This window comes from Balaenoptera borealis (assembly GCF_965194805.1).
Source record: "Balaenoptera borealis genome assembly, chromosome: 5".
Classification (NCBI taxonomy): domain Eukaryota; kingdom Metazoa; phylum Chordata; class Mammalia; order Artiodactyla; family Balaenopteridae; genus Balaenoptera; species Balaenoptera borealis.
This window is the reverse complement of record NC_138862.1, coordinates 104,564,280-104,577,828: the sequence shown is the minus strand read 5'-3', so window position 1 is coordinate 104,577,828 and position 13,549 is coordinate 104,564,280. Positions and strand designations below refer to the sequence as shown.

At 39.1% G+C, this 13,549-nt stretch overlaps 2 protein-coding genes across 2 annotated transcripts in view; both read right to left on the bottom strand.

Annotated features, from left to right (window-relative positions):
• B3GALNT1 (beta-1,3-N-acetylgalactosaminyltransferase 1 (Globoside blood group)) overlaps positions 1-13,549 on the bottom strand; it is a 646,348-nt gene that overhangs the window by 48,976 nt on the left and 583,823 nt on the right. The gene's annotated exons all lie outside the window — the stretch shown is intronic.
• KPNA4 (karyopherin subunit alpha 4) overlaps positions 9,342-13,549 on the bottom strand; it is a 55,338-nt gene continuing 51,130 nt past the window's right edge. The window contains exons 16-17 of the mRNA XM_082394074.1: positions 13,161-13,255; positions 9,342-11,412 (exon numbers count right to left, since the gene is read on the bottom strand). Of these exons, the coding sequence (XP_082250200.1) occupies positions 11,314-11,412; positions 13,161-13,255 (194 nt within the window). The 3' untranslated portion in view covers positions 9,342-11,313. The remainder of the gene's footprint in view (positions 11,413-13,160; positions 13,256-13,549) is intronic.

The window sequence follows — 13,549 nt, the reverse complement described above, 5'->3', positions numbered from 1 at the left end:
TGTGGGATCTTCCCGGACCAGGGCTCGAACCCTTATCCCTGCATTGGCAGGCGGATTCTTAACCACTGCGCCACCAGGGAAGTCTCCTCATTTTAAATTGGGTTATTTTCTTATCATTGAGTTTTGAGCTTTTATACAGTTTGAGATTACATCGATTTCCTGCAGTGGCATTTAAAGTTTTCTTTACCTTAATCTGGCACACTTCTTATAAAGTTACTCTTCTGATAAAATTTCAATTATACATATATTTTCATCATATCTCCTGTATGATACACACATACATACATTGCTGTGGAAGTAGCCTGTTGGAGCTGCTCTGAGGCAGCTGCCATGCTGAGAGAGCATGGCCGGAAGGCACAGCACGAACTGGTCCCTTAGGGTCTCTGGGCTCTAGTGGTGAATAATAAAAATGGACAATTGGCATCCAGAAGCATCATCCTGCCACAATGGTCTTGTGGTGTTACTCCAGGGCTCTCTGTTAACAAAGCCCAACATTGTGCTAGCTGGTAATGGAAAAACATTTACACCAGCCAGCTGCAGTGTCATAAAGTAGGGCAAAGAAGGGTGGACTTGGAGCTGAAAGACAACTGATAACGGATATACCTCTAAATGTTTTTTAGGTCATTCCCTCTTCTCTATTTCTACTGTGCACTGCCCTATTCAGTACCTACTTTTCTCATGCCCAATTGCTCTAAGAGCTTCCCAACTGGTCTTCCTGCCTTTATTCTTCTTTTTTTTTTAAAATAAATTTATTTAATTAATTAATTTATTTGGCTGTGTTGGGTCTTTTGTTTCTGTGCGAGAGTTTTCTCTAGTTGCGGCGAGCGGGGGCCACTCTTCATCGCGGTGCGCGGGCCTCACACTGTCGCGGCCTCTCTTGTTGCGGAGCACAGGCTCCAGACGTGCAGGCTCAGTAGTTGTGGCTCACGGGCCCAGTTGCTCCGCGGCATGTGGGATCTTCCCAGACCAGGGCTCGAACCCGTGTCCCTTGCATTGGCAGGCAGATTCTCAACCACTGCACCACCAAGGAAGCCCCTGCCTTTATTCTTATCTTCCTGAAATCCATGTTCAACAAAGTTGACACAGTGATTTACTTAAAAGTTCAAATTTGACAATGACACTCTCCCACTTAAAATCCCTAAGTCTCTCCTCCTAGATAAAGCATGTTATGTGTTGCTTGTTCTGGTCCCTTCCCACCAACCCTGATGTCAACTTTTAGACTAAAAATGATCCCGTTTTCCCCATCCCTGACATTGCTCACTGGGGAAGGCCCTTGCCTCCCACTTCATCTGGCTAACTCTTGAGTCAGTCAGGAGGGCCCTATTTCCTCCAAGAAGCCTCCCCTGACAACTTCTCTTCCCCAAGTCTGGATTAAGTACCCATCCTCTTTGCTCCCATAAATCCATTTATTCATTCATCTAAAGAATATTTGTGCTCTTGGGACTTCCCTGGTGGTCCAGTGGTTAAGAATCTGCCTTCCAATGCAGGGGACGCTGGTTCGATCCCTGGTTGGGAAACTAAGATCCCACATGCCGCGGGGCAACTAAGCCTGCGTGCCGCAACCACTGAGCCTGCGCACTCTAGGGCCCACGCACCAGAACTAGAGAGAAGCCCGACTGCTGCAACAAAGAGCCCGCGCGCTGCAACTAAGACCTGATGCAGCCAAAGATAAAAATAAATAAATATTAAAAAAAAAAAGAGTATTTGTGCTCTATGTTCCAGGCAATGTGCTACATGGTTCCTGCTATAGTATAGTATTGTATGAATCTTAATTGTGAACTTCAAGGTGTGCTAAACAAAAGGAATGGAGTTCTATGACAGCTTTTAATAAAGGAATTTAAGTTGGGCAGTAAGTGCCAGTTTCTCTTAGAAAGTGATGCTTAAGCTGAGAGATGAACAAGGAAAGGGGGAAGGGGATATTCTAGCAGAGAAAACAAAATCAAAGGCCTCACGAGAAGAGGATCTGAAAAGCCAGTGGAGTCAAAGCACAAAGAGTGGTGTGCGTGAAAAAACGGCTAGAGAAACAGGCAGGGGCCAGAAAATGAAAGGCTGTGGCCATGTTAATGATTTTGGCTAAGTCAAGGACATTTGAACATGGACTAGATACTATGAAGGAAGTGTTAATTTTTTGAAGATGTGATATTGCTGTGGTTATGTTAAGAAGTAGAAGTTCTTAATTTTTTAGAGATTCATAATGAAATGCCTAGGATTTGCTTCAAAATAATTCAAGGGAGATAGGAAAAGTTGGTGGGCCAGAGATGAAACAAGATTGACCATGTGTCAGGACTTCCCTGGCGGTCTAGTGGTTAGGACTCCACACTTCCATTGCAGGGGGCACGGGTTTGATCCCTGGTTGAACTAAGATCCTGCAAGCAGCGCGGTGCAGAAAAAAAAAGAAAAAAAAAAAAAAGATTGACCATGTGTTGATGATGGTTGAAATTGGGTGACGGGTACATGAGGATTTATTATTTTACTCTACTTTTGCACATGATTAAAATTTCTGGGACTTCCCAGGTGGCGCATTGGTTAAGAATCCACCTGCCAATGCAGGGGACATGGGTTCAAACCCTGGTCCGGGAAGATCCCACATGCCGTGGAGCCACTAAGCCCGTGTGCCACAACGACTGAGCCTGTGTGCCACAACTACTGAAGCCCACACACCTAGAGCCCGTGCTCCACAACAAGAGAAGCCACCATAATGAGAAGCCCACGCACCGCAACAAAGAGTAGCCCCCACTTGTTGCAACTAGAGAAAGCCCACGTGCAGCAACAAAGATCCAACGTAGCCATAAAAAATAAATTTATTAAATAATAAATAAAATTTCCAATAACTTAAGAGAAAAAAGAATGTTTTTTATTCTAAGAGCAGTGAGAAGATATGAAGTGTTCTAGGTAACAACACTGGCACACTCAGATTTTAATTTTAGAAACATCACTCTTGGCTTTAATGCAGAGATCAGATTGAAAGGGAGCCACAGTGGCTGATGGAAACCATTTTAACAGACTTTTACAACGGTTCAAGAAAAGAGATGACGGTTGGACTAAGGAGGCAGAAATGGGGATAAGTCAAAGGATGCAAGAGCCATTTTGGAGAACTCAGAGGAACTGATACTGAGATAGGGAACAATCCAAGAGGACATGCTTGGTGATAGGAGAGGAAGATCACAGGCTTAGTGTTGGACAAGTTACAGTTGCGGTTGTCTTTCAGGTATCTATGTGGGAATTTCAAGGAAGCAGTATGGAGATTTTAGAGAAAGCTGATACTAAGTTGGGAATCAGTGGCATGTCATAGCTGATCCTTGAAGTGTGATTACTCTGTCTTTGCATAGATTAAAGGAAGTTTGGTGTGAGAGGAGAACCCTGGGTTGAGAGTTAAACCCCTTAAACATTTAATGACAGGGAAAAGGATGTGCTAGAAAGGAGACAAAATGCTGGCTAGGAATTTGGCGGGGGAGGGGAGAGAGAGAGGGAAGGAGGTAGCAATGGTCAGAGGAGGAAAAATAATGTGAATTTGTGAAAAGCTAGAAGGGAGTGGTCAAGTGTCTAGTTTTTCTGAGTCAAGATAAAGACAAAAAATTGCCCATTTAATCTAGTGACATATAGGCACTGGTGATTTTTCAAGGGCTTTATGGAGTGATGAGGGCAAATGAGAGACTAATGGGTTGAGAATGAGGCTTGAGCAATTGGAAGCAAACTTCTTAAAAGAACTTTGGCTGTGGTGGTAAGGGGAGGATGGAGCTGGAAGGGGAGGGAGGGATGCACTTTCATTTTTAGGTTGGGAAGTATTTGTTGCATGTTCAAATGTTAATGGGAAGGATCACATTGAAGGGGAACAGCTGAATACAAAGGAGAGACAAGCCATAATTCACAGTGTGAGATTCCTGAGAAGTAGCAGGAGACAGGATTGAAGACAATGGGACTGCCCTAGTTATGAGGAAAGATATCTATCTCCTCTAGTATAAGTCTCTAGGCGGGAAGTGAGCTGAGGGAGTTTCTCTCATATAGTTTCTCTTTGCCACCTCCCCGCACCTAAAATAGGAAAGGTAATCTACTAATGAGGGAGAAATAGAGGGTTAGGATTTGAAAAAAAATTAAAGTCTGAATAGCCAAAGAAAGTCTTAAGTTGGAGATAATGAATTTAGAGAGTAAGTCTAAATTTTTTGTATGCTCCATCAAATGCTCTGATGCAGTCCCCAAACAGTGGAGTTTACCAAAGGTACCACGTACACCTGTCACCGTACTTACTGCTTTTAATGTATCCATTTGACTGTCTCTCCCTCAGTAAACTAAATTGAGAGCAAGTACACATTTTAGTTGGCTTCATACCTCTAACTCCTGATTTAATGCCTAGCTCAATATGGGTTCTCAGGTATTTGTTAAATGTAAAAAATAAGGCTCCTGCCTTTATTTCCAGCAAAAGTTAAAGGGAAGTTCTCCTAGCTGCTGTGCTTATTATTTACGTAGGATTATTCTGAGTGCTTTACGTGAATTAACTCATTTAAATCACAAAATAACCCACTGGGTAGGCATTACTACATTTTCCATTTTTCAGATGAAGAACCATAAGCACCTAAAGTAACTTTACAAAGTTCCACAGGAGGTAAGTGGCAGAGCTAGGATATGAAGCCAGAAACTCTATCAAAGGGACCACTGTATGAATTTGCTCTTAAGGCCTCTGCAACACTGAACAGGAAAAAATGAGTAAACACCATGGTGATTATCAGAACTGTTTAGATCAGGACTAGATAAAACTGAGGGACTTCCTTGGGCTTGCTCCTAATTATTTCCAGCATCTAAAAATTTGTATAATTACTAGTCTGGTAGAAGAAAGCTTATGTAATTATTTTAATCAAAGAACACTGCTGGGCTTCCCTGGTGGCGCAGTGGTTGAGAATCCGCCTGCCGATGCAGGGGACACGGGTTCGAGCCCTGGTCCGGGAAGATCCCACATACCGTGGAGCAACTGGGCCCGTGAGCCACAACTACTGAGCCTGCGCATCTGGAGCCTATGCTCCGCAACAAGAGAGGCCGCGATAGTGAGAGGCCCGCACACCGCGATGAAGAGTGGCCCCCGCTTGCCGCAACTAGAGAAAGCCCTCGCACAGAAACGAAGACCCAACACAGCCATAAATAAATTAAAAAAAAAAAAAAAAAAGACACTGCAACATCAATAACCAAAAAGCATTCTAATAATTTCATACTATAGACTAAAACAGTAATCACTTACCTTTATGGTTTGGATACTTTCTTTGTAAAAACACTATTATGATGCAAAGATACTTCAGATGCAATGAGGCAAACTGAAAAATTCCAAATTGAAGAGTTTTAGAAATAGTCACTACTATCAGTTCATGTGAGAGGTTGTACTGTAATCACAAACCTTTATTGAGTGTCCACAGAACTCATGGCACTTTCATGGGGTTTACAGAGCTTTATTTGCTGACTTTGGCCCTTAAGCAGCTTACAATTTAGTGGAAAGACTAAAATGCAGATGTGATAGAGCAGTGACTGAACAGACTCTACAGACTGAAAAATTACCATCGGTGTAAAACACACACTGCAAAGTGAGAGCTAACGGGGATGGCAAGGGTAGTAGACGGTACTGGATATATTTGGCTTCCTGAAGGAGACAGATATCTGGAATGTTCAAGGTATGTAAAGTGGTTGAGAAATCACTTGAGAAGACACTTCCTATCTGCTACCTCTAGCTTTCTTTACTCTCTGCAGCTGGGAAGAGCCGCAAAAAAGTTACCCGGGGATAGAGAGAACAGGGAACAAAATTTCAGTACATCACTAGTTGACTCAGACTGGAACAAAGTTACTATTTAGGTACCTTCACAGCTCCTTAACAGCTTTCCTATAACCATCTTAAACAGGTTCAAGGGGGAAAAAAAAAGATAAAACCAGTTTCTCTGCATCAGTTATACGGTTACATAGATTGGGCATCTTGTAGATGGGAGCTACTAGATTTGAGGCAGAATGTAATTTGTTTATGGAGGGAGCACACTGGCAAGTACAAAGGGAAATGGTTGGAGATAGAAAATAGCCATAATAGGTAATAGATAAATTTTACGTTAATGAGTTGGACAGGGGGACAACCCCTGAGAAACAAGAAGTACGGCAGTAAGGCAGGAGAGACTAAGGGTATGTCGATTGCTTCCCAACCCCACAACTATGAGCCAAAATGACTTTTGGCTGTGTGGCATGTGGGATCTTAGCGCTCCGGCTGAGAAGGGAACCTGTGCGCCCTGCAGTGGAAGCACGGAGTCTTAACCACTGGACCGCCAGGCGTTTTCCCTGTTTTTGTTTAAGATAAGAGAATTACCCTCCTAAGCTGAGTCCCAGTGTTGGATATTAGCATTAAAGTATCCAATTACAAAATCAGTAAAAAGGTAACCATGTAGAAAGTATGGGGGAAAGGTGGCTCGGAATGCTCAAAAACCAGAGGACTAGAGAGGATGGGACACTTAATGAATGATCTGGAAGTACGATTCATGCTTGAAGAATAACAAAAAGAAATGAAAAGGTTATAAAAAATCTTCTTCACGAAGAATAAAACTGGAAGAACTGACAGTCTGGAAAAACTAAGTTAACCTGGAGTAAGCATATTTAGAGCTGCAAAGATGCAAAACTTGTGGAGAGAAGGTGGAAATTGGGCCAACAATGTAAGTGATAAGAGAGGAGAGCAGGGACTTCCCTGGTGCACAGTGGTTAAGAATCCACCTGCCAATGCAGGGGACATGGGTTTGAGCCCTGGTCCGGGAAGATCCCACATGCCACGGAGCAACTAAGCCCGTGCACCACAACTACTGAGCCTGCGCTCTAGAGCCCACGTGCCACAACTACTGAGCCTATGTGCCTAGAGCGCGTGCTCTGCAACGAGAAGCCACCGCAATCAGAAGCCCGCGCACCACAACTAAGAGTAGCCCCTGCTCGCCACAACTAGAGAAAGCCTGCACCCAGCAACGACGACCCAACGCAGCCAAAGATAAATTAATTAATTAAAAAAAAAAAAAAAAGAAAAAAAGACAGGAGTGCAGGCCTCTGGTAAGAGGTAAATCAGAAAGAATCTGCAGGGCAGTATTTACTTTCCTCCACACTCAGCTGCTCTTATACACCAAGTAGCAGCTGCCAAGTCAATTTTATAAACAGTACATCCTGGCATGGACATCCTGAACCAAATTTGTCACCTAAAGGGCCTGAATTTAGAATATTCAAAATTAATGGAACTGCTTAGATAAGTCTTATGAGAAAAAACATTCAATCTACCTTCCTGTATATTATTGACGTGATAGTTAATATGCAATGTGACACTACAGTTCAGTTGCTTCTGATCACACTGGAATATAGGCTTTACAAATCTTCATTTTTTTCATCTTCCTTTAACTTAGGAATTAACTCATTACAATAAGACTATAAATGTGCACTGTGATTTTATTTAAAGGCATATATGCATAATTTCATTACTTATATTTTTAAAGAGTATACACTTCAATAATGTGCTTGTTAAAAAGAAAAACCATTTTCTCCTTAAATGTTTAAAATGTTGTTTAAGAAGTAAATAATCCGTTAAACCTCAGGCTTTAACTAGTAACTTTTTTGATTCAAGCTAAATTGGCCTGTTTGTAGTTCACCTTCTTAATATCCATAATGAAAGATCAATTTTTGGAAACTCAAAGAAATCAAATACAGTGGACCCTTGAACAACATGGGTTTGAACTGCCTGGGTTCACCTATACATGGACTTTTATCACTAAATATGCACTACAGTACTTCATTATCTGTGGCTGGTTGAATCCTTGGATGTGGAACCACGAATATGAGGGCCAACAGTAAAGTTATGAGGATTTTCGATTTTTGACTGTGCGGAGGGCCGGCACCCCTAACCCCAGCTTTGTTCAAGGGACTAGTTACACAGCACTTATATTGTACTTAACAATTACTTACATGGCATTTACACTGTATTAGGTATCACAAGTAATCTAAAGATGATTTTAAAGTACAGTTGACCCTGTAGTATGTATTTAGTGAAAAAAAAATTGGCATTTAAGTGGGCCTGCAAAGTCCATACTGTTCAAGGGTCAACTGTAATTTCAAAACTCACAAGCTTCTCTAAGAATTAGTGTTAGCCATTCCTCAAAATAACAGATATGAAAAGCTGCATAAACATTTTTCTGCATTGGCTCACAAATTTAAATGAACTCAGTTTTAGAACAGTAATTGAAGGCATAGCTTCCAATGGTGTGGAAGGTACAATCTGGGTCTTCTCTAGCCCTTAGTAGCTGTCTGGCCTTGATCAAGTCACTTCTTCGCAACTCTATCATCTGAACTGGGGGACTGGGACAGTTCATTCATATTCTGAAATTCAGACTCCCACAGAACCCCTAAAACTGTATGTATGTGCATTTTGGAAGGAAGCCGGTCCAAAGTTTTCATTAGAGTCTCACAGGTAACCTTCATCTAAAAATAAGCTTGCAATATATCAGGTGATCACTTCTAAACTGCTCCAGCTCTAAATACTAATATTTCTTTGTGGTATAGGAACTCTAAGGTGGCTCTCAAGATTCCCTGGTGATTATACCCTTTATAAACCCCTTTACTCAAGTGTTGGCAGGATACGTGAATATGATGGATATCATTCTGTGATTAGGCTATGGTATAAGGCAAAGAGGAAGGGATGTTGCAGGTATAATTAAGGTACTAATCAGTTTGGCTTTGGGTCAATCAAAAGGGAGATTATAATGGGTGGGCCTGATTTAATCAGGCAAGCCCTTTAAAAGAGAGCTTAGGGCCTTCTCTGAGATCAGATTCTCCTGCAGGCCTTGAATAAGCAAGCTGCCATGAGTCCTGCATCTGTAAGAAAATTATTCTATAAAATCATTTGGCCTATTATAACCTCACTGGCTTACTTTGAACCGGGTTTTTGTTTACTAAGAAACATGAATTATGCAAAGTACTATTATGCCCACCTTCTGGTAACTTAAGCCATTTGTAAAAACCATGCTTTGTATGCAATCTATTTGGAACCATATGTTGTAGTTACAGAAATACTTAAAATATAGCTCAAGTTGTCTCTCTCAGTCCATTTTGCTGGAGGGGTGAAGGAAGGTCAAAATCTTGGTTTGGACAGGGAGAAAGTAGAAGCAAAGATGGTGTCACCTGAACAAATTCAGTCAGTTAGATTATTAATACATCTATACTGAAATTGAATAATTTAAGAAATTTCTTCTGTAATGTTGGGTCTATATCAAAAGCTTATGAAAGACAAGCAAACATAAGCCACTGAGTTACTCTTAACTTGACACTAATATATAAAAAAATCCACACAGCACAGACACACGCCCCATGTAAAACATTGCTTTGAGTTTTAATGTTTATTTCCCCAAGACAGCCTAGCCTGCACTCTACTTGGATAAATTTTACAAGCTAGTTTTCTGCTGCTTCTAGTTTTAAACTTTAACCATGTTTCTGATGACAAGGAATGCTGCAAAAATACTCTAGTTCAACAAAGAGTTATGATCACAAAATAATTTTTATCCATTCTACAGTGTTTCAGAATTACCAGTTGATTTTTAAACACAAAGTAGATATAGATGCTAATGGTGGCTAATCTGGTATGTTTCTTATAGCAAACTGTTGTTCATGCAACACTTGTGCTCAAAGGGGAAGGCACAGGATTTCCTACAATGAGCCACCTTATAAAGAGTTCTTTTTGTACAAATTAATTTATGTCACATTTAATTTAGTGTGCATAACCTCGAAACTGAGGTATTATTCCAATTTATAAAAACCACTTGCATAACTTTTATGCAAGTTTTAAAAATACAAAGGTTTCTCCCTAAAGTGGCTCAAAATAGATTGTTCATGGCTGCCTACATCTAAGATAAAAAGATTCTAAAACAATTGAACAGATTAGGCATATTATTAAAGGTGTTCAAACCATTACTTGATTTGTACATCTACTCAAACCTCTTCATCGGTCTTTATTCAGCAGTACATATGCACCAAATTCCATTTTAGAAGTTTCCATATCATTTTCATAGAAAACAAAGTTTGAAAACAAGTAACATTTAAACACAGCACGGTATTCTACCACAACTGAAACTTTTTTCTTCTTCTTCTTTACAGGACTCAACAAAATCTAAAAATGAACTAGGCTGTAGATTTACCTCATGCAAAGATCTTTATGTTATCTCTGAAAATGAAAAGGATGGCTTTTTAAAGCACATTTTACTGTTTTATACTATTATGGTAACTTGTGTACTGCAACACAGTCTATTTTGAGGGAAATTTATGATTTTTTTTCATGCAAAAATCTACACAAATTAGTTTTGATGATATGGAAAGCTTTTCATAGCATCAAACATTCATCTGGTGCAAATGCACAGGGAAACCTTCCTGAAAGTTTTCTGACTTGAGAAGCAACTAAAAAGCCGTACTAGGTAAAGTAAATAAAAACTAAAAACAAAACAAAAACCCCACAAAAAAAAACCTAAAAACAAAACAAAAAAAAAAACCTAAAAAAAAAAAACCCACAAAAAAAAAAAAAAGAGAGAAAAAAAAAAGGAGGGGTGGGAAAAGGGAAGAAGGGAAATAGAAAACACAGGCTGCAGAGTACACCAATGTCTGCTGCTGAACTGGTCTTTGTTTTCATGTCCAGTGTACAGTAACACTTATGATCTCACTTTGATGATTTACTAGGTTTGTTATCAGCCCCCTGAAGGCAAATCAAGCTTGCATGCGTTCACATACAGCACAATCATACTCTCGTACACAGTCACTCCACGACTAGGAGTCTGCTTCATGAATGAAGAGCCCTAGATTTCAAAGATGAACCTGGCTCTCTATCACTGAGCCAGACATTCATTCAACATTGTCCATTCACACACTGCTTCATAGCAAGGCCTGGGCTCATTTTCCTTTGACTTATATGGGCATCCTATTCTCTTTTATGCTTACAAGGCTTGAAGATGACATTACTGCACTTTCCCCTCAGCTGATATAATGTCAATGTTCCTCCTCAGGCACTGAAGATCTGTGACCTGTAGCCCTTTTACTCTGAACAACCTAAATAAGCATTCATGTAAAGTTTTCGTTACATTTTGCCACTCATTCTCACTCGCACCCACTCGCCATCTTGACCTCATTTGGGCATTTGCTGTGATTCCAAATGAAATCTTCACATTTTCTTTCCCGATTTAATGCAGCAGCAGATCCCATGAGCCAAGCTTGATGGATCAAACCTTTTTATATATATGTGTATATATATATATATCTCAGTGCTGCATTGTACCTAACCTCCACAACATCTTTCTAAAACTGGAACCCTTCTGTTGGTACATTGGCAGATGAATTGAAACCAAATGTTCCACCTTGTATTGCCTCTGGAACAAGGCTAGGATCTTCTTCAATCTAAGGGAAAAAAGGAAAAAGAAAGTGATAATTAGTTTTAAAAAAAAATAGCATTGTAGTACTATTTCCATTTAAAAAGTATGGGAGGGCTTCCCTGGTGACGCAGTGGCTAAGAATACGCCTGCCAATGCAGGGGACACGGGTTCGAGCCCTGGTCCCGGAAGATTCCACATGCCGCAGAGCAACTAAGCCCACAACTACTGTGGGCCACAACTACTGAGCCTGCGCTCTAGAGCCCACGAGCCACAACTACTGAAGCCCACGCGCCTAGAGTCTGTGCTCCGCAACAAGAGAAGCCACCGCAGTGAGAAGCCCGTGCACCGCAACAAAGACCCAACGCAGCCAAAAATAAATAAAATATTAAAAAAAAAAAAAAAAGTATGGGAGATGATGGGTGCCAACACTGTCCTACCACCCCTTTAGAAACCTGAAACACTTTATAAAGGCTTTGTCTTAAGGGATGCCAAAAAGAGAGGAAACTTAAGAGAATATGCAAAACGTATATCTTCTGAAAGAATGAAAGAGAAGTAATACACTGGAGATGGTCCTACATCTCAAACTCAGAGAGTATACTCACTGTAATGCTACCACTTTTGGAGAGTAAGTGTATTCTTTGGTTAATCTTTTAATAGCAATTGGAGACAAATGACTTTTGAGCTTAAAGTAGTAAAATAATAGCTCTGCTAAAAATGTATAATATTCTTTCTATATGCCTTATATCTAAAGGTTGAAATACCACAAAATTATGCACCTATAGTATAGTTCCTATAAATAGGCACATCACCTTTATTATTCTTTTCATGATGCAACAGAGTAAACAAGACCTGCACATTGAAGTATCAGAAATCATAAGGCCTTATATAAGGTATACCTAATTATCAATTAGGACTTCTAAAAATCCAACTTTAAGACATGTGACAAAAACTACCTTTAAAAAAGTATGCTTTTCAACTAGTATTATATTCTAAATAGGACTTAGCTTGATAATCTGTAATTCTTCTTTAGTATTATCCTTGTCAAGTTAATGCTCAAATCATGCATGCTTAACAAAATATTTAATAACATTCCATTTTTTTTTTTTTTGAAAAGTTGAGAAAATCATTCAAGAGATCCACTGGTGGTTCTATCTATAATCACTATAATTTTCTAAGAAACAACTGCTTTAATTTTACATTTAACTTTCCCAAAGAGGCGATACTAAAAATAATTCTTTAATTTCAACTACCACATACTGACAATCTGAAGACACTCTTCTGGACTATACCTTACATTACATAGTAATATATATATATTATTATAAGTACAAGAAATACTTATGTTTCTTGATAATTTTTTTCATTTTATCTATTTATCTTTGTATTAGTTTTTGGTCACCAACTAAAAATAACAGTGACAATATATTCAAATACAGACTAACTAATAATTGTCATAATGGATTTATTATAGGATATACTAGTTTCACTGTTTTGTTTATAAAGACATCAAGGGAAAATAAAGCCTGATTTATCCACTGTCAAAAAATTCTTATCTTTTTTTTTTTTTTTGCCATTAGAGCTAGTACTACTTTTTAATACCTTGAAGGACTTTAAAATACTGAAATATTTGTACTTCTGAAATAAGTAACATTACTGTCATGTACCTATTTCAATTCCATTCCCCCAAAATATATACATATATGTCCTAGCTTACATTTCATCCAGACTTATGTTTATACATAAAACTAAGAAAATTATAAAATTATTAAATACATCATCTGAAGAGAAGAACTGATCAATGATCTCATAGGCCAATTTGTAGATGTCTTCATTTTCATGATTTTGAAGTTGTTCAATTTTCTCCAGTCCTGTAAGAAATTTTATGAAGTGAAATAATGGTAATATTTAAAAAGCAGTGACAAAAAAGTTACAATAATCTTGGGAACACAAAATCCAATTTTGAGGAATCTATTCTAAAGGTGAATCTTATAAATAATAAGGTTTTATGCACAAAGATATAGCATATTTATCTTAAAAAATTATCTGAGTGTCTAACTACATATAAACATAAGCAATGGGACATCTATCTACTCAGCAGAATAACTACACACATCAGTGTTTATAAAGAGTAATAACATGTAAAATTGCTTTGTTAAAAGCTA